This window comes from Chinchilla lanigera, unplaced genomic scaffold, assembly GCF_000276665.1.
Source record: "Chinchilla lanigera isolate Chin_1 unplaced genomic scaffold, ChiLan1.0 scaffold00022, whole genome shotgun sequence".
NCBI lineage: Eukaryota > Metazoa > Chordata > Mammalia > Rodentia > Chinchillidae > Chinchilla > Chinchilla lanigera.
Window position 1 is genome coordinate 4,799,143 of NW_004955423.1, and position 23,254 is coordinate 4,822,396.

The window sequence follows — 23,254 nt, forward strand, 5'->3', positions numbered from 1 at the left end:
TTCCATTGATTGATCTGTACAAAGCTGACTAGGACTTTTCCTTATCCCTTCAATCGGCTTTAAGCAACGCAAATGGGTCTAGCTGAGGTGCTGATGTGCAGTCTTTGAAGGAAGGCAACAGGTCAGTGTTACCCGACCCTACAGCTCCCAGAAAACGTGTGAGCCAGGATGGGATGGAGATATGTGTTCCATGCTGCTGCTGGGTAAAGCCTCAAGAGATAGAGGCTATAACTTCCAGGAAACAAAATATTGCTCATCAGAGCTGAAGCATCAACCTCAAAATATTAGATACTACCTCAAATTGTATTATGGAAATTACTCCTTCTGTATATCCTTCTCTCCCTGCATAGTGTAGAGGTGATTCCCCACCACATGCCTAGCCCAGTGCAGGAAACTCATGTATTTCTCATAATTCTCACAGTCACTCATCGTCAAGCCACTCCCTTCTACAAGGATTAGTAAAACTCAGGTGTGGCCCTGGGTTGAGGCCTTTGTTCTGGTTGGCCATCATCCTACCTGGTCGTAAGATCCCTTGGCTTCCCACAACTACCAGTATGCTATAGCATCTTTATTCTCATGATGGGTTGCACTGGAAGTGGTAGATTGGTATTAACTCTCTAGAATTCCAATAACTTTTCCATAGGATCACAAATATAAACCTCACAGACTGTGATGAGGACCATAAAGTACTCTCTATACTAATGCACCTACTACACTGACTTCCATCCGCCTGAGACAAAGAACAAGAACTGAATCAGCATCTGTTGATTGTATGAATCAAAACTGTGGTAGTAAACATGTTGATTAACCATTTTATACTTTATAAAGATTTTTGAGGCTTTATAAAGGCAATGAACTGTCAAGGGGGTGCATTTTCAGGATGAAATTTATTTCAGGAAGTATTTGCTGTTTTTCCCATGCTTCCCAGTGTTTACTGGGTTTTCTGTGTCATCCCCACAAGAGGAAAGGTGACTTCAAACTCAGCTCACATGACATGGAAAAGGACACTCTCTCACAGCCAAGTTTAATTCTTATAACAGAGAACATGTATTCATGTAACGTTTATCTGAAATTTCCTGCTAACATATGTTTCCTCCCTTATTTTCCTATGTTTGAAGTCTGCATAGTGCTCTAAGAAATGAAAAGTGCCAAGTCTTCCTTTTTACTTATGAATGGGTGAGTTCACCTCAGGACAGCTTGAAAACATCTTCATGTTGGACACAGGCCAGATGCAAAGTGAAAGTACAGCAAGCTCTTAGCTTCTGGGAAATAGGCTGGATTGTAGTAAGACAGAACCTTTCCTAATACCACAGGGTAGGAGGAGAATTGTGTGTTCCGTTTGTGTGTTAGGCAAATAAGAAATGTTCTGTGAACTTTTCCCATTAAATACAGGTTATAAATAAGCTACATTTCCTCCCTTTCCCATTCACTTATCCACAGTTCATAGAATCCAGATATTGTCCTAATACCCACTTGCAGATCAATTTAATTCATGTATATGTATGTATACACATTTTGATGGTTTCAAAGATTATCCCAACAATTATCATCCTAAGAACACATAGATTTAATCTCAGGTGTAGGACCCTTTCACAAGATGCATTCACATGAAGCACTCTGCAGATGCTCCAGAGAGTGCAGCAGCAGAAACTGCCTCATGCAGCTGTGGTCACACAGTCCCATCTAGGATGGAGGCGAGACCTGCAGGTGAGAAAGACAACGCACAATGTGCCCGCGTGAGAGTACAGGGCAGAGGCACGGAGTGCACAACACCATGCTGGTGCTGAGGGTGAGAATTCACAGATGCAGCCCACCCCAGCAGGACTTGCTCTCAGGGGTGAGGTTGACCTGCACCCTTAAAATCATAGCAAGAGCCTGGAGCAGGGAAGAAAGGAGGGAGCAGGTGCTTAAATGGAGCTAGTGTTGGAAATGAGAATGTCTGAAGTTTTAACTGTTGAGAATTTAGTATGTCTGTTAAGTTGAATGCTTTTAATGTTTTAACAATGGTCCAGTGATGGTTTTTATTCTTATTTACTTATTCATGCATTTATGTTGTTTCCTTTTCATTCTAGTAAACTCAGAGCAGTATTATAAACATGTCTCACATGTAACAATTTTTCAGATTGTACGGAGTTCTTTTCCAGTACAATTAAAATTATTATTTTAATGCAATATAAGTAGATATTAATAAAGCAGATATAAAAAGCACTCTTTTTATTCCTATGAAAAAATAAAACAAAATTTCATAAAAAATTAGGGAATAAGAGTAGTTGAAACACAGTGTATGGGTGTCTTAAAAGAATGGCCAAGTGTTACTCGCAGTAAAGATCATAGACAAAAAAGTAAAGATATAAAAGGACAAAACTTTCTTTTCAATGAACAAAGAAAAACTAGCTGTATAAATGAAACAAATTATGATATATCTTAAAATATTTTTGAAATAACTGAAAAGATAATTTGTGAAAGTATTGGAACTCCTTCCTACTTTCTATTTATCTTCCAGTTTGCTCTTATATATGTGACTTTCTCATGTAAGAGACACCATGCAATATTTAAGCTTGGTTTTTTTTTTAAAATAAGGCTATACAGTGTTTTGAATCTTGTGATCAACGCATTACTCTTAGTGAAAACTAGGTTCACTTTGTGAACTTTTTCCAGAACTCAGATTGTATTGAATAAAAACTCAGTAAGAAATGTTATATTTAGTTCATTTCTTTCATTTCAGGCATGACTGTGCTCTGTTTAGAAAACTCTTTTTCATTTGATTTTGAGATAGAGTCTTGCTGTGGAGTCCTGCTTGGCTTAAAATATGAGATCCATGTACCTCAGCTTCTAAGTTCTAGAATTACAGATGTATGCCACCCCACCTGGCTTTCAAAAACCCTTTTATATCTAATCTCATTATTATGGAAAGTTTTCTATATTTCCATTCAAATGCCATTTTCACAGTCAGTCTGTATATATTTGTAAACTTCGCCTTGGCCCACCCCATTCAGGCTAGCCTGAGTCACTGTATCACGTGATCACATGGTAGACTTCCTTGGTCATTCTCATGTGTCCACAGACCTTGACAAGTATCCCCTCATCAAGCCAGATACTTTTGCATTAATAGCTGAATATGTTCTGTCACTGCTCCTTTACCACTGGCTTATCTATAAGCTATGGGCAAAGTTATGCTGTTGGAAGTTAGACTATTTGTACGGACAACTGATGAATGGGTCAAGCACTGAGCAAGTAATGAAAAACTTAGAAATAAGTGAGGTGAGGAAAAACTCTTAGATGAGAATTCTGCTCCTGCCCCCGCAAAAAGGATTTTTCATGCTGTGTGACTCAAACAACTCTAGAAGTAGACATTCACTTTTGGAACTGGTAGCCTGTGAAAACCTTCCAAGACAAAGAGGACAAAAGCTAGCTGTAGGCTGTATTTACTGGCGTAGCACCACGTAGTCACTGTGTGCTTCCTGACCTCTTCTCACCTCTGCCCCCAACATCCACACTCAAACTCTGATCAAATATTTCAGACATGCCTCTGTTGCAATCAGTAAGATTGGAAAGTACTTTACCTTCAATGCTAGAATTAATGCAACCTTATATGTAGGTATAATTAGCTTTCAGAGTTTTTTCTTCTTCATCTTCCTCTACTTTCTCTTTCTGTTTTTAGCTGATATAAGGAGAGACAGACAGGTGGAAAGAGAAGGAGCAAGAGGTCAGAGGCAACTGAGAATATTGCTTGGACCTGTGGTACGCTGGAACAGGTATATTCATTTTCTTTTTCAGTCATGCAAATTATTCTTGAGCTTGACTTGATTTCCCATTCAAATTAGCAGCTCAGGAAATGGCAGAAATTGCAGATTGTGTGTGTCTGTCATCCAGGGTCTGTGTCTGGCCTCAGTTCTGGGGAATCTCAGACTTTGCCAGTGAGAGCAGTACAGTGGCAGCCAGACACACTGGATCTGGGGTGCACGGTTCCCTGACTGTCAACGCACACCAACAGCAACAAGCTCACCAGGAAGAGCTGTCAACAGATCTCTGTCAGGTTCTATTAGCACTTACCATAGCTGTGGACCATAGAGCACAAAGCCTTCCTGCCCAAGCAGTTATTTATAGTTGAAATGAAGAGTTTTTTTTTTATCTTCCTTGCAGTTACACTTAAGAAAGCTTCAGGGTAAACGCTTTGTAAGGTTTTGTACAGGAGTAAATTAAGTTCCTACATCCTTTACTAGTTAAGTATCGCTATATAGTTGTAACTGTATGGGGATATTTATTTCTTTTTAAAGGGATATCCAACTCACTTGTGGTACATGTTAGCATATGGATACTTAGGCCTGGGAGTCTAGCTTTCAACAATCCTTTAAAAGGATTCCCATGTATGTCAGAGTTTCAGTGCCTTTCTTGAAAGTGCAAACAGCTGTGCTTCGTTTATATGAAGCTAAATGCTACGTGGTTTACTCAACCCAAAGAAAACAGAGTTATGTATAGCATTTTCATAGTGATGACCGTATCATTTTAGAGTAACTTTTATCCTCACTTCAGACAGGGGATGGTTCACTTCCAGGAAATACAAGGCAGATGCTGAGGCTCATGGTTTACCTTAATATTTCTTACCCCCACAAGAACAATGAAGAATTAGACAAGTTGCATAGGCACATTTGTTTAAACTTGACTACTTCAATCATTTCTGTTCCAGTGAAAGAATTTTTTGTAATTTCTGTTTCTTAAGAATTTATACAGTAAAGATTTTGATGAAACATAGAATCTACTAGATTATTTGTTTATAATAATCATTTTAACAATTTCCATGTAAATCAACAAAGGCTTACTGAAATCATATTTTGTGAAATATGCTATGTTACAATGTAAGATTCTGCCATTTCTTTTAATTAATGAACATCCTCCAGATTGATGTACAGTTTTATTTTATTGAAGCTCATTAATTAACCTAAAATTTTCAGTTATGTAGACAAATCTTCATGCTTAAATCCACACAAGTTTATCATAGAGCTGGTATTATTGATGGAACCAGATATATCTTGATATTTGACATATTATTATACAATAAATATTTGTGGCATTGTGATCAACATTATGTTTATACACTCTGGTTTCAAAAAGTAACAGATTTCATGGACAACTATTTTAATACAATAACATTCAAAATATGACAGGAGATTCATAGAATAATTGTGTACTTAGCAGGTGTGTTTAGAATCAAAACTATGGGAACCATACTACTGTGGTAACTGTCTGTTGCCCTGTCCTTCCAACTTGTTATTTTTTTTCTTGGTACTGAGGATTAAATACAATCCCTTAACACTGAGCTATGTCCACAGACATTTTAAATTTTTTTTGATAGAAAGAAAGACAGTTTTACTATGTCAGTGAGTTTCCCAACCTGGGCTCAAACTTGTTATCCTCAGTGGTGTTCTCACTCTGATCTGAAACCTCATGACCCTGGCCCTTACTGCTCACATTTGTGTCAACTTTTGGGTCAGAATCTCCCTTTAAGTCCTGGATATTTGTTCTAAAATTTCTATAGCTCACATCTCTAAACTTTCCAACTCCACCCACAAACCTACCTTAAACACTTCTCAGCCACATGGTCATGTATCATTTGTACCAATATCTCCCGTCCTGTGATGCTAGTTTACTATTTTAGTTGGTTTTCCCATTGGTGAGACAAAATGTTGAGCCCCTTCAATTTAAAGGAAAAGCAGTTGATTTTTGGCTTAAAGTTTCACAGAGTTCATTGCATGGTTGACTGGCTCCTAAGGACAAACATCACGGCCCTTAAGTATCTCATGGTGGCTGGAAGCAGAGAACAGGGAGGAGACAATAGGACATAAATCATCCAAAAGCATGCCTATGGTGAGCCACCTTCTCCAAGTAGACCTCACCTTCTAAGAGGACTCAGCCATGAACTTAACAATGGATTAATCCACTGATGATGATAACAACCCCCATGATCCAACCAACTTCCAAAGCCCTAGCTCTGAGTACATGAAAGTTTTGAGAGCAAATTTGAATCTCAAGCATAACATTGAACAAAGAACTTAAAAAATAACCAAGGTCTTTCAGAGTATCATTATGCCAGGGAAGTGACTGCAGCAGTATTGTACAGAAAAAATGTTATATTATCCAGGTTTTGCTACTTTAGTGTTTGTGTGTGTGTGTATATATATATATATATAATACATATTTACAATACATATGATGCATATATTGGCACATATATGATATATGTCATATAATATTGTATATATGATTCTACGTATGATTTTAAAAATAAGTAAGTGTATATTTCAGTGACAGTTATGTATTCACATCCTTGTGTAATCACCAGCACTAAATAACTCCAGATTTTATTGTTCTAGCTTGGAAGTTGCTATGGCACCTGGACCTGAAATGTTGGCCCCCAAGTGCCTGATAGAAAATGTTAATGAGCAGCTGTCAGTGAACCAGGAAGCTCTACAGATTCTTGGTGAGATTTCTAACCCAGTGGTGGTGGTGGCCATTGTTGGACTGTACCGTACCGGAAAATCCTACTTGATGAACCGTCTGGCAGGACAGAACACTGGTGAGCATGGTCCTGGAGTGGGGCTGATTGCTTGATGTCTGCTATCTCAGTTTCTTAATTATTCTTCTCAGGTACACGAAGGTGGAACCCAGCTCTTCTCAATGAAGCAACTGTCTTATTTTAATTCTTTCCACCAGATTAACGCGTTGCTCTCATTTGTTCCCATACTGTATTCTTATTGCCAATAAAGATAATATATTCTTGTGAAGCTCATTATTCCCCCTTTTCTTACATCCTCAATCACTAGGCTTCTGTGTCTTTTCCCTTATACAACACACTTTTACTTTTCTACATAATACTCCTGTCTATATATTAAAAACCCTGGAAGATTTATCATCTTTAAGATGTTTACTAAGCTTCCCATTCCATGTGACTACCAACTCTTGCTTTGTCCTTCCTTTTTTTGTACTTAGCATCTTTTCAATACAAAATATATTCCAGTTTCCTATTTCTGCTTCTTTTTTTCTTCTCATGTTTGTTTCTTTCTGACTCTGAGTTCCACCTTTCTTTACCAATACTATTGTTGTAGTCACCAGAGTTCTCCATTTTGTCAGATTTCTGGATGCTTCTTTGTCACCATCTTGAGCCCTTGAGTATCATCATTTTTATATTTAATGGGCTCACTTTAAAATATAACTTACACAGTAAGACATGCTCGTGGAAATAGAGAAGGCACTTTCATTTTTGCTGGAGTATTCGCAGTTTAACAAAGCTTGAACTGTATTCCCTTCATTACATGGTGGAGCTGTGCTCACTGTTTGTTGTTTCTGCTCTTCCCTCCAGGCTTCTCTCTCGGCTCCACAGTGCAATCCGAAACCAAGGGAATCTGGATGTGGTGCGTGCCCCACCCCACCAAGCCTGACTGTACCCTGGTCCTTCTGGACACTGAGGGCCTGGGTGATGTGGAAAAGGTGAGGCACAGAATCTCAGGCAGATCCTTTTCATTCTGGACTGCGTTCTTTTCTCTTCAAGACTCTTTGTGACTTGACTGCTGTGATCTGTTTATGAAACATAAGAAACAAAACCATAGCAAATGAGGCAAATTTTGTTCTACTTTAATCTCATTTCTAGATAAGATGAGATATGATTTTTTAAGTAAAATATTCATTTTTTGACAATAGTGGGAATAAGTTCATTCAGGATAAGGAAAGTCTTGAAAAACTAAGTTCTAGCTTCTGGGTTTAATAGTCCAGATATTAGTGGACAGAATTAAAATGTGGTCTCCACAGAGCCTTCAGTCCCATTGCGGAGACCACATGGCAACAGGAAAAGAGAAGGTTGAAGAGAGAAAGATGCTGCACTGTGCAGTCCTTGGCCTCTGTCAGTTTGCAGTGGGTCATGTGATTGGAACAGCTTTTTTGAGATATCCTCTGTCGGGAGAAGGGTGTTTGGTCTTTATCCCTGGTGATGGTCAATGACTGGAATTTGGCCCTAGAAAATCATCTCCTAAGAGGGCTGACACATATGGGATGTTCCCTATCTACACCGCCTAGAACTGGGCAATGTGTATTTCAGTTGTAGAAGGTGACATGTGCTCAGATCACTCTTTCACCATATACAGTTAGGCATATGATACCTGGAGTGGAAGGTGGCAAGGTACCAGCCCCAACTCAGTGGATGAGGAAGGGTCTTCAATACACTTCCAGTCAACAAATGAAGTACAGATTTGGTGGTTTCTTATGGTGAATCTCCATCACTACCCATAGAACATTCTGGAAGTCTCCAAGAAGCCTCTAAATGTGCTGGTTCTATACAACATTTTTTCTTATGGAAAACTTTCTAAGGTAGAGTTTTGGTATTTTAGCTTCCTATCAATAGGTGAATGTAATGATTTATCTTTTTTCCTGCCTTTATGACATTTCACAATAGTGTATAAATTAAAATGTTATCAGTTTCTGTCCAAAGAGGAGTTAGAATTTTACTTTTTTCAGTTTTATTGAGACATAATGAAAAAATGAAATTCATATTTGCATACATATTTGAGTGAGGTTTTGTTATATAATGTGAAATGACCACCAATTAAAGTATCCAAATGCAACATGGCTATTTTCTTTACCCTTTCTGTAGTGAAAACAAATAAGATGTAGCCTTTTAGCAAATTCAAGTATAAGATGTTGTGTTGTTAACTATGGTTACCTAGTTATTCCTCAGCTCTTCAGAAATTATGTTGCATAAGTGAAGCTTCATTTCTTTTGCACATGATCTCTACATTTCTCTTACACTGCAGACTTTAAAAACAACTACGCTATTTTCTGCTACTGGGGATTGACCATTTATTTATTTATTTATTTATTTATTTATTTATTTATTTATTTTACCATTTTGTATTCCACCACTAAATGAGATAATGAATATTTGCCTTTTTCCATCTGGCTTATTTCATGAAGCATAACACCCTCAAGGTTTTTCCTTGTTGACATAAAAGATCAGATTCTCGGCCTATATTTGGATAAAAGTATTCCGTATTATATTTATTCACTCATCCATTGATAGACACTTAGGCTTTTCCCAAACCTTGTGTGTTGTGAATAATGGTGCAATAAATATAGAAATGCTCATATCTCGTTCAGGCCCTGATCTCATGTCCTTTGGATGTATACCTAGAAAGAGATTGCTGGATCATATCATGCTTCTCTTTTTAATATTTTAAGGAAACTATATAATATTTTCTGTAGTGTCTACACTAATTTATACTCCAACCAATAGATACAGACTTTTTTCTCAGTCCTCATCACTTGTTATGGTCTGCTTTTTGATAATATTGATATGAATAGGTGTCATTTTATGTCTCCTGTTGGTTTTATTTTGTATTTTCCTGAAGATTAGTGACAATGAACATCTTTTCATAAATCTACTGGGCATTTATATTCTTTCTTCAAAGAAATATATATTAGAGTTGCTTGCTCCTTTTCAGTTGGATTATTTTACTGGCTTTGCTATTGAGTTGTAGAAATTCTTTAAATATTTTAACATTAACCCCTTACCACATACATGGTTTGCAAAAATTTTTCTGCCATCCTATAGGAGCCTTTTCACATGATTGATTATTCTACTGGAATAATTTTAGGAACCGTTTTAGCTGAAAACTGTCCCACTTGTCTAATTTTTTCTTTGTTCCCTATCCTTTATCATGCTGTATCAAAACAAGTGACACCCTATTGTAATACCCATATAAAGAGGCATTTTCCCTTTGTTTCTTCTCATACTTCTATTGTTCAAGTATATTTTCCTTTCCATCACAAACATTGTACTTGTTGCCTATCATCTCCAATATATATATTTTCCTTATATATGATCTGTCAACCAGTAAATGTGCATAGAATGAAGACATGCTAATGTCCATCATTGAATACATAATGGAAACCTTGGCACAGTATTAGTGTTTCTACATGTTCACTCATTTCTTCTAATTTGCTGAAAGTAGAACTTTACAGTTTATAGTCTTCTTTTAATATGAAATTATTATAAAAATTATTATATTGGTCAGAGCTGTTATTTGCATTCATGTCTGTCTTCTTTGCATTGAAATGGTAAATGAAAGACTGATATAATGAATGTCTGAATGAAATTCTGAAGAGTAGACTCCTAAAGTCCTGTGATTTCTAGGGTGACCCTAAGAATGACTCCTGGATCTTTGCCCTGGCTGTGCTTCTGAGCAGCACCTTTGTGTACAATAACATGAACACCATCAACCACCAGGCCCTGGAGCAGCTGCAGTATCCTTCCAAGACCTGAGCTACCAGATGACATTAGGGGTTTGGGGGAAATAGTCTTGCATTATATTTTTTCTTCCTTATGGTTTACTTGATTTTGGTGGATCATGAGTGACCTAGACAAGTGACCTAGGGCAAAAGACAGTGTTTATGATCCTTTTAATAAAGGAAACCTAGGAGTCATTAGTAGGAATATTCTTTTCCTTAGCCAAGTCTAGATATGTGACAGAGCTCACACAACTAATCAGGGCAAAGTCCTCCTCAACTTCTAATGGAGTAAAAGATGCTACAGAGTTTGTGAGTTTCTTCCCCAGCTTCATCTGGACTGTACGGGATTTCACACTGGAGCTGAAGTTGGGAGGTCAACCCATCACAGCAGATCAGTACCTGGAGAATGCCTTGAAGCTGATTCCAGGTACCAGAGCAAAGTCTGGGTGGGGAGTTTCTGTAGGGTGGACGTGCTGACATTCTCCATCATTTCTAAGGTTCCATTTGTACTTGAAACTGGCTGGAGCCTTTTAGAAATGGTGAGTGCTATATAGGTGCAAAGCTCTAAAATACTGGCGTTTTAATTTATTTAAAAATGGTAGATCATAAAATACAGTGAAATTATTCAAAGCCAGGTGCTCATTTACAGAATTTGTATCTTAGCATCCAGATTCCAACAGCTGCTAAAAGCTTCACCAACCAGTCAGTTACTTTTCCTATTCTTTTTTAATTGTAAAGATAAAAGAACACAAACACATTAAGAAACAAATAGACATAAACAAACAGACATAAACAAACAATACCCAAACAACAGAAGCAATACAGAATTTTAGACAAGGTGATAGGAAAGTAACAATGGTTGTTGTATTACAAATTGATTACTTCGATAAACACATATAGGCATGTAAGATTGATCAAACACTTACACATTAAGTGTTCCTTTCAATAAAGCAGTAGAAGTCATTGGTACAACTCTCTTAGCTATCCTCTGTGTGTGTGTGTGTGTGCATATTTTTCCCTTCTTTCTTTTTCTGTTTGCCCTCATCCCAGTTGTTATTTCCTTGAGAGCAGTTTCTTTCATTTTCACAGTATCTATTATATCTTTCATATTTTTTTTTTACTCTTTTAGGTTCTTATACTACTGAGACAATACTATATTTATACATGCACTTCTGATTTATTTTGCTTATGAGTATGGTCTCTAGTTGCATCCATTTAGCTATGACAGCATCAAGTTCATCATTCTTTATAGCTGAGTGATATTCCATTATGCAAAAATACCACATCTTTTTTACCCATTCCTCAGTTTATGGGCATTTGGGTTGCTTCCATGATTTAACTATTACAAATTGAGCAGCTATAAACATAGGTGCACATATATCACTGTGGTATGATGTTTTTAGTTCTTCTGGAAAAATACACCAAAGGGTAATAGCTGAGTGAATGGGACCTTGGTTCTAGTTTACTGAGGAATCTCCAGACTGATCTCCACAGAGGTTTCACCCATCTACAATCCCACCAGCAGTTGGAGAAGCGTTCCTTTTTCCCCACAGCATTGCTGCATTTGTTATTGGTTGATTTCTTGGTGACAGCTATCCTTTCTGGGGTGAGATAGAATCTCAGTGTTGTTTCCATTTACATTTCTCAAATGACTAATGGTGTTGAACATTTTTTCATGTATTTATTTGCCTTTTGTATTGCTTTATCTGAGAAGTATGTATTCATCTCAGATGCCCATTTTTGGACTGGGTCTTTAAATCTTGGGGGGCTGATTTATTTTAGTTCTTTATATGTTCTAGATAGAAGTCCTTTGTCAAAGGGACAGTCAGATAAAATTTTTTCCCAATTTGTGGGTTTTCCTTTTACTCTGCGGGTGATTTCTTTAGATGTGCAAAAACTTTTCAATAAAATAAGAACCCAGTTGTTGATACTTTGAATTATTTCCCATGCAGTTTGTTTTCTGTTTATGAACTCTCTGCCTAAACTTATGTCTTCAAGATTTTAACCTACTTTCTCTTCCAGTAGATTTAGTGTTTCTGTTTTAGTATTAAGACCTTTCATCATTTTGACTTGAGTTTTGTGCATGGTGACAGACATGAGTCTAGGTTCAGTCTTTGACATGTGGTGAGCCATTTTTCCAGTATATTTATATTTATTTTTATTTTATTTATTAATTTTTTTTACTGGGAATCGAACTCAGGACTTTGCACTTGCCAGGCAGGCACTTGTGCCACGGAGGTATATCCCCAGCTCCAATATAATTGATTAAAGAGACTATTTTTTTTTTTAAATTTGGCTCCTTTTTCAAAAATAAGTTGGCTGAGTGTATTTCTGGCTGTGGCTACATCTTTCAGTCTAGTCCATTGATCTTCAGGTCTCTTTTCTGGCTAATATCATGTTGATTTTATCACAGTGGCCTTGTAGTATAATTTGAAGTCAGGGATTGTGTTGCCACCTGACTTTTCTTGTTACCCAGGATTGCTTTTGCTATTCTGTGTCTCTTCTGGCTCCAGATGAATTTTAGGAATGTTTTCTCGAGATCTATGAGGTATACTAATGTTATTTTAATTCAGATTGCATTAAATCTGCATGGCAATTTTGGGAGTAAGGCCATTTTCACAATGTTGGTTCTTCCAATCCATAAACAGGTAATATCTTTCCATTTTCTGAAAGATCTTCTTTGATCTCCTTTTTCAGAGTACTGTAGTTTTCATTGCAAAGAGCTTTTACTTCTTTTGTTAGATTGGTTCCTAAGCATTTCAATTTTTGGACACTATTGTGAAAGGTATAGTTTCCTTAATTTCTCTCTTAGGGTGTTTGTTGTTTGTATAGAGGAATGCTATTGATCTTTATGTGTTGACTTTGTATCCAGCTATGCTACTAGTTTGTTGATTAATTCTAGGAGTCTTCTTCTAGAAGAAGACTCCAAAGCTTCTAGTTTTTGGAGTCTTCCATGTACAGTATCATGTCACCTGCAAATAATGACAATTTCAATTTTTCCTTTCTTATCCTTATTCCTTTTATATTTCTCTGCTGTCTAATTGCTCTGGATCCTATTTCCAGAACTACATGAAATAGGAGTGGTGACAGTGGGCATCCTTGTCTTGTTCCTGATTTTAAAGAGAAAGCTTTCAGTTTCTGTCCATTTAGTATGATATTGTCTGTTGGTTTGTCATAGATGGCTTTGATCAGCTTGAGGTAAAGCTGATCTATTCTTATTTTCTGTAGGCTTTTTATCATGAATTAGTGTTGGACTTTGTCAAAAGCTTTTTCTGCAGCTATTGAGATGATCATGTGATTTTTTTCTTTGGCTCTGTTGATATGGTGTATTACATTGATTGCTTTGTGCATATTGAACCATCCCTGCATCCCTGGGATGAATCCTACTATGTCATGGTGTGTAATTTTGATGATTTGCTGAATTCTGCTTGCTAATATTTTATTGAGTATCTTTGCATCAGTGTTCACCAGGGAGATTGGCCTGTAGTTCACTTTTCTGCTTGGGTTTTTCTCTGATTTTCTATCAGTATAATACCTGTCTTCAGAAATGAGTTAGGGAGAACTGCTTCCTTTTCAACTGCATTGAAGAGTTTGAGAAGAATTTGAATTAAATCTTCTCTAAATTTCTTGCAGAATTCAGCTGTGAATCCATCAGGACTTGGGCTTGTCTTTGTTGGTAGGCTTTTAATCACATTTTCAATTTCAATAATTGATATTGGGTTATTCAGGAGTTTTACTTCTTGATTCAGCTTTGGTAATTCATAATTATCTAGGAATCTGTCCATTTCTTCTGTGTTTTCCATTCTATGGGAGTAAATATTTTCAAAGTAGGTATTGATGATCTTCTGAGTTTCTATAGGATCTGTAGTGATGTCACTCTTTTTATTCCTTACTGCATAAATTTGAAGTTTTTCTTGCCTTTTTTGATAAGGTTGGCTAGTGGTTTGTCAATTTTATTTATGCTTCAAAGAACCAACTCTTTGATCCATTAATTCTTTGTAGTGTTTTCTTTGTCTCAGTTGAATTAATTTCTTCCTTGATCTTGATAATTTACCCCCATCTTTGGGCTTTGGGCTTGACTTGTTCTTCTTTTTCTAAAAGTTTGAGGTGCAACATTAGGCTATTCACTTTTTGGTGGTGTTCTGTTTTCCTCATGTGTTAGTTCACTACTGTAAAATTCCCTCTGAAGACTGCTTTCAGTGCATTCTACAAATTCTGGTAATTTATATTTACATTTTCATTTATTTATAGATACTATTTAATTTCTTCTTTAATTTCATCTGTGACACATTTGTTGTTCAAGAGGATGTTATTTAATATCCATGTGAGTGTGGAGGTTTTGTGGTTCCTTTTCTCATTAATTTCCAATTTCATTGCACTATGGTCAGATAGCATGAGTGGGATAATTTCAATTCCTTTTCATTTACTTAAGCATGTTCTATGGGCTACTATTTGGTCTGTTTTAGAGAATGTCCCATGTGCAGCTAAGAAGAATGTGTATTCTGATGTTATGTAGTAGAACACTCTGTAAATGTCTACTAAGTCCATTTGTTCACAAGTTTTGTTCAGTTCTGTTATTTCTTTATTTTTTGTCCAGTTAACCTATCTCTTTGTGTCAATGGAATGTTAACATTCCCATTACAATACTGTTATTAGTGATGTGATTTTTCATGTCTATTAAAGTTTGTCTTATATAGTTGGGTACTGCAGCATTGGGTACATACATATTTATGATTGTTATCTCTTCCTCTGGATATTTTCCCACAGCAAGTATGTAGTTACCTGCTTTATCTCTTTTGATAGTTCTCAGTTTGACATTCACATTGTCTGCAAACAGAATAGCTACTCTTGCTTTTTTCTGGTCTCCTGTTGCATGGAGAATTGTTTTCCATCCTTTGATTTTCAGTCTATCGATTTCCTTTTGAGAAAAATGTGTCTCCTGTATACAGCATATTGCTGGATTTTGTTTCTTAATGCACTCTGCCAGTCTGTTTCCTTTGAGTGTGAATTGAGACCATTTACATTTATGGTTATAACTGATATATGTTGACTTATCATTGTTATGTTATTTACTTGCTGTTGGTTTCCTACATTTACTCTGTTTAATTGCTGGAACTGCTAGGTAGTTCCTTTCTGTTATTGTTCTTGAATTGTGGTCATTTTTATCTCTTCCTAGAATATATTTTAGTAGTCTTTCTTTGTAGCATTGGTATGGTGCTCATTAAGTTCTTCGTTTGTTCTTTGTCATGGAAGTATTTTATTTCTCCATTAAATCTGAAGGTCTTTTTTGCAGGATACCTTGGTTTGGGTTGGAAGTTGTTTCATTTTAGGGCCTGGAATGCTTCCCTGCAAGCTCCTCTTGATTTGGTGGCTTCTGTTGAGAAATCTGCCATGATTTAGATGGGTTTTCCTTTATAGGTGGTCTGTTTCTTTTCTTTTACAGCTTTTACTATTCTATCCTTTTGCTGCATTTCTGAGATCTTTATTATTATGTCTGGGTATAATTTTATTTTCGTTATGGATTGTTGGAGTTCTATATGCCTCAATTACCTGTATGTCAGATTCTTTTTCCATACTTGGGAAATTTTCTGCTATTACTTTTGCAAATAGTCTTATGTCATTTATGTTGACTCTTGCTGTTTCGTTAACACCTATTAGTCTTAGATTGTTTCTCTTTGCATCATCTTGCAGGTGTTGAATTGTTATTTCCTGGTTCCCTGCAATTTTTAAGAGGTCTTTCCTTTCATGATCATTAGCTGTAATGCTGTCTTCAAGATCCGAAAGTCTACCTCTGGTTTCATTCAAGCAGTTTTGCCTGCTTTTGATGGAAGTTTTGATTTTCTGAATTCTGTATGAGTCTCTTTTATGCATTCTAATTCTTTCTTATATTGTTCATTTAATGTTTCCAATACTTTTCTATGCTCATCTATTTTTTTGTATATGTCCTCTTTAGATGTGCTGAGCAATTCTTTCATTACTGTTGTGATTTCATTCTTTACTTGAGGGATTATTTTTGATCTGATTTCTCCTATGGCATTATGGAGTTGTTTCTTTACTTCAGTTGCAATCATTTCAGAAATTTCAGGTATGTGAGTTCCAAATTATCATACTTTGATGTCTCCTGGACTTGTTTTGGTTGGAGTGGAGTTCTGAGATTGCATTTTGGTCCTTCGTCTTGTCATGTTGGATGTTGGAGGTGAAATGTTGGGCTTCACCCTTCCTGGGCAGTTCACCGGAAAGTCTCTAGGGCCCCTAGATTTCCTCATTGTCAGAATTGTCCCACAGTGCCAGCAGGAGTTGTGCTACCAGGTCTGGGATTCTCAGATAGTTGTTGGAATGCATGGTTCTGAGGAGTGATGGAGTGCTGGTCTTTGGGACTAGGTTCCCAGGTGGCTGACTAAGGACACTCTGGTCTTTGGCTGATCCATAATGTCAGCACAATGTGGGTTCCCCGATCATGGTCTTCAGGCAGCTGATGGGGTGTACCTGTCTCTTCAGGGCCTTGGGCACAACCCATGATGTCAGTGAGTTTTGGAGCAACTGTATGAGTTCTCCAGGCAGATAACTGAGGGCCCAGGGCCTCAGGCATGACCCACAATGTCCATGGGGGCATGGGGCACATGTTCCAGTTCTCCAGGTGGCTGATTGATTATGCCCAGGACTCACAAGTGACCCACAATGACTGCAGAGCACAACACACCGGTCCAAGTTCCCTAAGCTGCTGGCTGCCGGTTCCCAGGACTAACAGGCAACCCATAATAACCACAGAGTGCAGAATGCCAGACAGAATTCCCTCAGTGGCTGGCTGATGGTGCCCAAGATTAACGCATGACCTACAATAACCATGGGGCACAGGATACCAGTCTGAGTTCCCCAGGGGCCTGGCTGATAGTGCCTAGGCCTATCTTTTATATATCTTATTTTGATGTCTGCTTCCTCTCCTTAGAACAAATGGCCTCAGGTTGTTAAACTTGAAATGGCAGTGCAGAGTCAATTCTCTATGCATGTGTGTGTGTTTCACACAGTTAGACATTATGCTTTCTGAGAATGAATAAAACTTCCTAACAGTGATATTTAACTTTCTCAAAGCAACCACACAAAAATCACTATATGTTCTAGGTAAATCAGAGGTAGCATTTGCATTTCCCTTTAGGACTGCTAAATTTTTGCTACAATCACCATACATTCATTGACTTTACATTGATAGCACACATTTCTTTTAACTGCAATACACTTATTCATGCTGTCATTTCAAAATAAATATTAGCATCTGACACATTATTTGTAAATTATTTACATAAGTGTCTATCCAATTATATTTTGTGAAATATGTCATTTCTGATTTACTCATTGTTGCTTTTAGTTTTTGAATGTTGCTTTCTCAAAGTGTTCATTGAAAAATTAACAAATAGAAAAAATTGTTAAATCAAACATCATATTTTATCACAAAGACTTTATGGAACAGTTGTGATTATTTTAAAATCCAATGTTTTGTAATATTTTAGAAAGTAAACTTTATGGTGTATATTTCAGGCATGAGGAGATGGGATACATGTAGATAGTACAGTGGTTACAGTCATGCAGCAGACAACACATCCATGAACTTACATGACTACTTTTTGTGATAAAAGAAGGTAAAGTTGACTCATTTGAGTAAAAGCCCTACACTAGTTTGTTGACCTCTTGCCTCATTTTGTACATTAGGTCTCTGGACTTGTAAGTCCCACAGATCTGTGACTTTGAGTCTTCTAGCCTACATCTCTTCATTTCCCCTTTACCCTTGACAGCCACTGTTTTATTGTCAATCTCTATATAGCTGGAATTTTTAAATGAAATATGTTTAGCATCAAAATGGATTTGCTTACATAATCATGATGACATACTTAATAGTCAAATATTTTTATTTTAACATCATTTCATTGTTTCCTGTAAGTATCTCTTCATTTTGGTCCTGCAATTCAATTTCAAGAAGGGACTGAGTAGCCTAGAAATGATCTCTTTTAAAAAAAGAGAATTTAAAAAAACATTAAACTTGAAGCAGAATTTCAAAACATAATAATAGGAAACTCACAATGATTAATATATGGCATAGTAATATCTTCAAAGTATTTGCTCATATCACTATACACAGGCATGTAAATTGATCAAAGAGTATAAGCACTAATTGTTCCTTTCAATGATGTAATAAAATTATTAGTGCAATTCTTTTAGCTATTGTGTGTGTGTATATATATATATATATATATATTCTTTCTATCCTTCTTTTCTTCTTTCCCCCATCCCTGTTGTTCTTTCCTTTTGAGGAGTTTCTTTCCCTTTCACAATATCAATTGTACCTTTTGGACTTTATTTCCTCTTTCAGTTTCTTACATCAGGGAGACAATATGATGTTTACAGATGTGAGTCTAGTTTATTTCACTGATGAGTATGGTCTCTAGTTGCATCCATTTACCTATGAAAGCCTCAATTTGTAATAGCTAAATCTTGAAAACAACCCAAATACCCATCAACTGAGGAATGGATACAAAAGATGTGGTATTTTGATACAATGGAGTGTTACTCAGCTACATTTGATCTTTCACTCATTCAGTAAACATCAAATAAACTACTGCTCTACAGTTGGTGATCTATTCAGGTCTGGGGAGATCAGTCAATACTTTTTTCCCTGAAATCATATATATATCTCAAAATATCTGGTGTGATACTTTATTAATGGAGTAATTAATTTACTTATTGCTGGGAACTGAACTCAGGGCCTAACACCTACAAGGGAGGTGTGTGTCACTGAGCTGTACCTCTGGCCCTCTGTTGTTATATAATTGGTACAAGTTTGATGTACAAAAATACTGAATATTTACATTAAAGGTATTCTGTGAGTGTAGAACATACAAAGGTACAACAATTTCTATGAAAAAAACCTTTTATCTCTCAGTCTCAAGACCATCTTATTGCACTCTTTTTGTCCATTCCTTAGGTGACAATCCCAGAGCACAAATCTCCAATCTTCCCAGGGAGTGCATCAGGAATTTTTTTCCACATCGCAAGTGTTTTGTCTTTGATCGGCCAACAAATGACAAACATGACCTACACAATATTGAGAATATCTCAGAAGACCAACTGGATCCTAAATTTCAAGAACAAACACATAGTTTCTGTTCTTATATCTTCAATAATGCAAACATCAAAACCCTCAAAGAAGGAATTGTGGTCACTGGGAATCGTGAGTCTTATTTAACTATGTTTGAATGTATTATAAAATTAACATACATTATTTTAATTTAATTATGTCACCACAGTATACATATATTTATACTCTATAACAAAGTGTGCATAATTTATAATGATCTCACTTGCTGGGGTTTACAGGTTCCTTCCTCTTCAAAATTATATGCTTTTTTGCAAGCGTGTATAGTTTCTACATATTTGAAAAAAAATCTTCCATTTGTAATGAAATTACTGTGTGTGAAAATAGATATAGATTATTTGATCACAGAAAACTCTACATTAGTATTCTTCTTTGCAATAAGAATAGGAAATTTTCTAAAAGTTTAAAGCAGCCTAAATATAAATATTAGCCTATAAGATCCCTGAAGATCCCTTGGAAGCTTCAGAAGTAGGAGCAAATATACTCTGAGGTAACTTACCTTATTGGTCACTTATGTAATCTATTTTTCTTTCCATTTTGGGGGGTTTTGGTTTCTGTCTGTGGTATCTCTTTATTTATTTATTTATTCTATTAATTAAGTATATTAGTACATCTTAGGTGTACATAAAGATCACATTCATCATAAGGAATTTATTCTTGTACATGATATATCTTCATTCTTTTTTCCTGTTCCCCATACACTCCCTTCAACACCTCTTCCTCTACTTACAAAAGTTTGTTTCCATTTTTCCTTCTTTTCTTTTTTGGGTATAAATTTCTAATTTTGAAATTTTGTTTTTGAGGTACAGTGTAATATATTAGACAAACCTGGATATTAAACATTTCTTAAAAATCTTTCAGTTGGAGAACAAGAGAAATGTGAGGTTAAGTGGAGTGAGGATGAGAACAGAAGGTGTGTACAGGTGGGAGAGAGAGACAGAGACAGAAAAAAAACCATACTGATTTTAGGAATATAGTCTAATACTCTTAGAACCCATTGAAGTATATCATTCTTATTTATCCCTAAAATTCCTGGATCATTCAGGGCTGGGGGCTCTGGTGGAGACCTATATGAAAGCCATCAGCAGTGGGGCGGTACCCTGCTTGGAGAACGCGGTGACCACTCTGGCCCAGCGTGAGAATGCAGCAGCTGTGCAGAAGGCTGTCAACCACTACAGAGAGCAGATGGCCCAGCGAGTGCAACTCCCCACAGACACGCTCCAGGAGCTGCTGGATGTACACACAGCCTGTGAGAAAGAGGCCATTGCTGTCTTCATGGAGGGGTCCTTCAAGGATGAAGATGGGAAATTCCAGAAGCAGATGGTGGTACTGAATCCTATTTTTTCTTCTGCTTTTACAATCACATGTTTGCTGTACACAGTGATTACATTCCGTGTGATTTTGCTCCTGTGTCTTATTCAGCACTTTCCTTAAACTTTCCATTGAAGAGTGAAGCCCAGAGCTGAGTGCATGAAACTCATGATTCACCTTTCATCCAAGGACAAAACATTTTGGATTCTCATTGGGAATGGAGTCTCTAAAACTACACATTCTTCCTCCAACATCAAATCTCAGGCATATTATACAGCAGTTTTTCTGGGTGACTGAAGTATAATCAGTACAGGTGTGTTCCTCAATACTGATGGTGGACTGCAGACTTACCCAGAGCATACTCAAATTATTCCCAAGGTCTTTGCTTTTTTAATTCACACTCACCTATTTCTAGCAACTAAATTTCTCTTACCAAGCCCTAATTCTACACTGCTCTTTGCTGTATCCATCCCATATTGCTCTTTGCTGTATATTGTATCCTTCAAGATAGAACTATGGACACAATACCATAGAAGGGGGGACAAGGGAAGTAAAAAGATTTAAGATGTGTCCTGTACATGGATCAAATACCTACAGTTTATGTGAACATTATATGTCATAAACATGACCTGAAAACAATAATGATGAAAACTGGGAAAAGGGATCTATAGCCAGAGAGGGATGTGAGTCTGGAGGGGAGTAAAAAAATCCAAGGTGTGTTATGTACCTGGACTTACTCTCTAAGGCGAATGTAAACTTCATGCACTGCAAACATGTGCTAGTAAAATAGAATTAAAAAAGAAACCATAGAGATGGTAGCACATGGTCCCTTTATTTCACAGATGAGGACCTTGAGGCCCAAAAAGGTTCAGAAGTTTCTCATTGACTTCCAGAGAGTTTTTTTTTTTTTCTTTTTGGTTTTTCTCCGGTACCAGGAACCGAACTCATGACCTTGCGCTTGCCGGGCAGGCACTTTTGCCGCTGAGCTAAATCCCCAGCCACCCCACCCCCCAGTTTTAAGGGTTTTCAGTAAGTCAAGTTTATGAATCCTCATTCATCCACATCTTACTTCAACAGAATATTTTCTTATGAGGAACAGGTTGATGCTCCTGCAAGGTTTTCTTAAATTTTACTTCTCTCTGAGAGATCCTTCTGGTGATATCTCTGTACATATGTCTTGCAGAAAACAATACAGGAAATGAAGGAGGATTTCTTGCTGAAGAATGAAGAGAAATCTGATCAATACTGCCAGGAAAAACTGAATTTGCTTTCAAAAGACTTGAAGCAAAGCGTATCAGCAGGCAGTTTCTGTGTTTCTGGAGGGCACCAGCTATACATGGAGATGAGGAAAAAGATAGAAGAGGGCTATTTCCAAGTGCCTAGGAAAGGAGTCAAGGTGAGCAGCAGTTTAGCCTGGGAAAGTCTAGAGAATAACTGTCAAAGGGTTTCCAGAACTAGCTGTGAGCAACAAGAAAACAGATTAGCATGAAATATTTTCATTCTTTCCCCCATGGTTGGGATCAAATCTAGAGCTCCTTGTATGTGCTCCATAAGTGGGCTGTACCCCAGAAATCACCTTAGTCTTTCATGCTGCGTATCTGCTACATATTCCTGAAAATAGAAATTTTCATTCCCAAAGAAGTAGTAAGGATTTCAAAAAATCAGAAGGGACAGAAAAAAATTATCCATTTCTTCATCAAACAAGATGACTTGCAATGTACTAAGTGCTGGTGATTTACAAGGTTCACTCAGTCTTCACTCTCCAAGCTGATGATTTGCATATTGAGTGACATTACTTATCAACCTATGAGAATGTGCTACATAGTTCGTGTTAACGAACATAATGAAATGTTACTGCTTATGGACTTAATGATAAACACTTTCCTAGACATTTTAATCTACCTTGAAGTGATATCCCCTTCTATTGTGAACATTTTACTCTTGAACTGAGAGGTCCTGGCACATGTACAAATTTTTCCTAAAGATAAAGGTAATAGGAAGAAGAGAGAGGTACAGTTTATATCATTGGAAGCAAAATACAGAAAAGCACTAGAGGCTGTAATTTGCACAACTGCACATCATCTGACTGGCCAGAACCTGGGAAGAACAAGAAGGCATCCTGGGAGAAGGATACAGGAAGGGAGATGAGAAGCAAGAGACACAGAGTATCTCTGGTGACACTGAGGAGCTCGATCCCTTTGTAGAGAGCCACTAGAAATTTAACCACAAAGCAGAATGATGTGCATATATTTATTTTGCAGAACCATTCTCCCAGTGGTAAGTTATTTGCTTTCTTGGTTTCACAGGCAGGAGAAGTGCTGCAAAGTTTCCTGCAGTCACAGGCAGCAATAGAGAAAATCATCCTGCAGTCAGATAAAGCTCTCACTGACAGGGAGAAGACCATGGCAGGTAAATATACAAGACAAAACCCCAAGTGTGCATAGATTCCCACAATGATGCTGAGAGACCCAACAAGAATCCTTCCTCAATGTGTAACATATTTCTTTTTTTTTTTTTTTTTTT

General features: G+C 36.9%; 1 protein-coding gene across 2 annotated transcripts in view; it reads left to right on the forward strand.

Annotated features, from left to right (window-relative positions):
- The first annotated feature begins 1,433 nt into the window (after window positions 1-1,433).
- Window positions 1,434-23,254, forward strand: part of LOC102010279 (guanylate-binding protein 6-like) — a 31,185-nt gene continuing 9,364 nt past the window's right edge. Inside the window, exons 1-10 of one of the 2 annotated variants that reach the window (XM_005385092.1) lie at window positions 1,434-1,707; window positions 3,662-3,755; window positions 6,372-6,574; window positions 7,358-7,485; window positions 10,181-10,290; window positions 10,506-10,702; window positions 19,250-19,495; window positions 20,466-20,746; window positions 21,915-22,127; window positions 23,038-23,140. In XM_005385092.1, the coding sequence (XP_005385149.1) occupies window positions 1,608-1,707; window positions 3,662-3,755; window positions 6,372-6,574; window positions 7,358-7,485; window positions 10,181-10,290; window positions 10,506-10,702; window positions 19,250-19,495; window positions 20,466-20,746; window positions 21,915-22,127; window positions 23,038-23,140 (1,675 nt within the window). In that variant the 5' untranslated portion in view covers window positions 1,434-1,607. The remainder of the gene's footprint in view (window positions 1,708-3,661; window positions 3,756-6,371; window positions 6,575-7,357; window positions 7,486-10,180; window positions 10,291-10,505; window positions 10,703-19,249; window positions 19,496-20,465; window positions 20,747-21,914; window positions 22,128-23,037; window positions 23,141-23,254) is intronic. The other variant, XM_005385093.1, reaches the window with a different exon arrangement.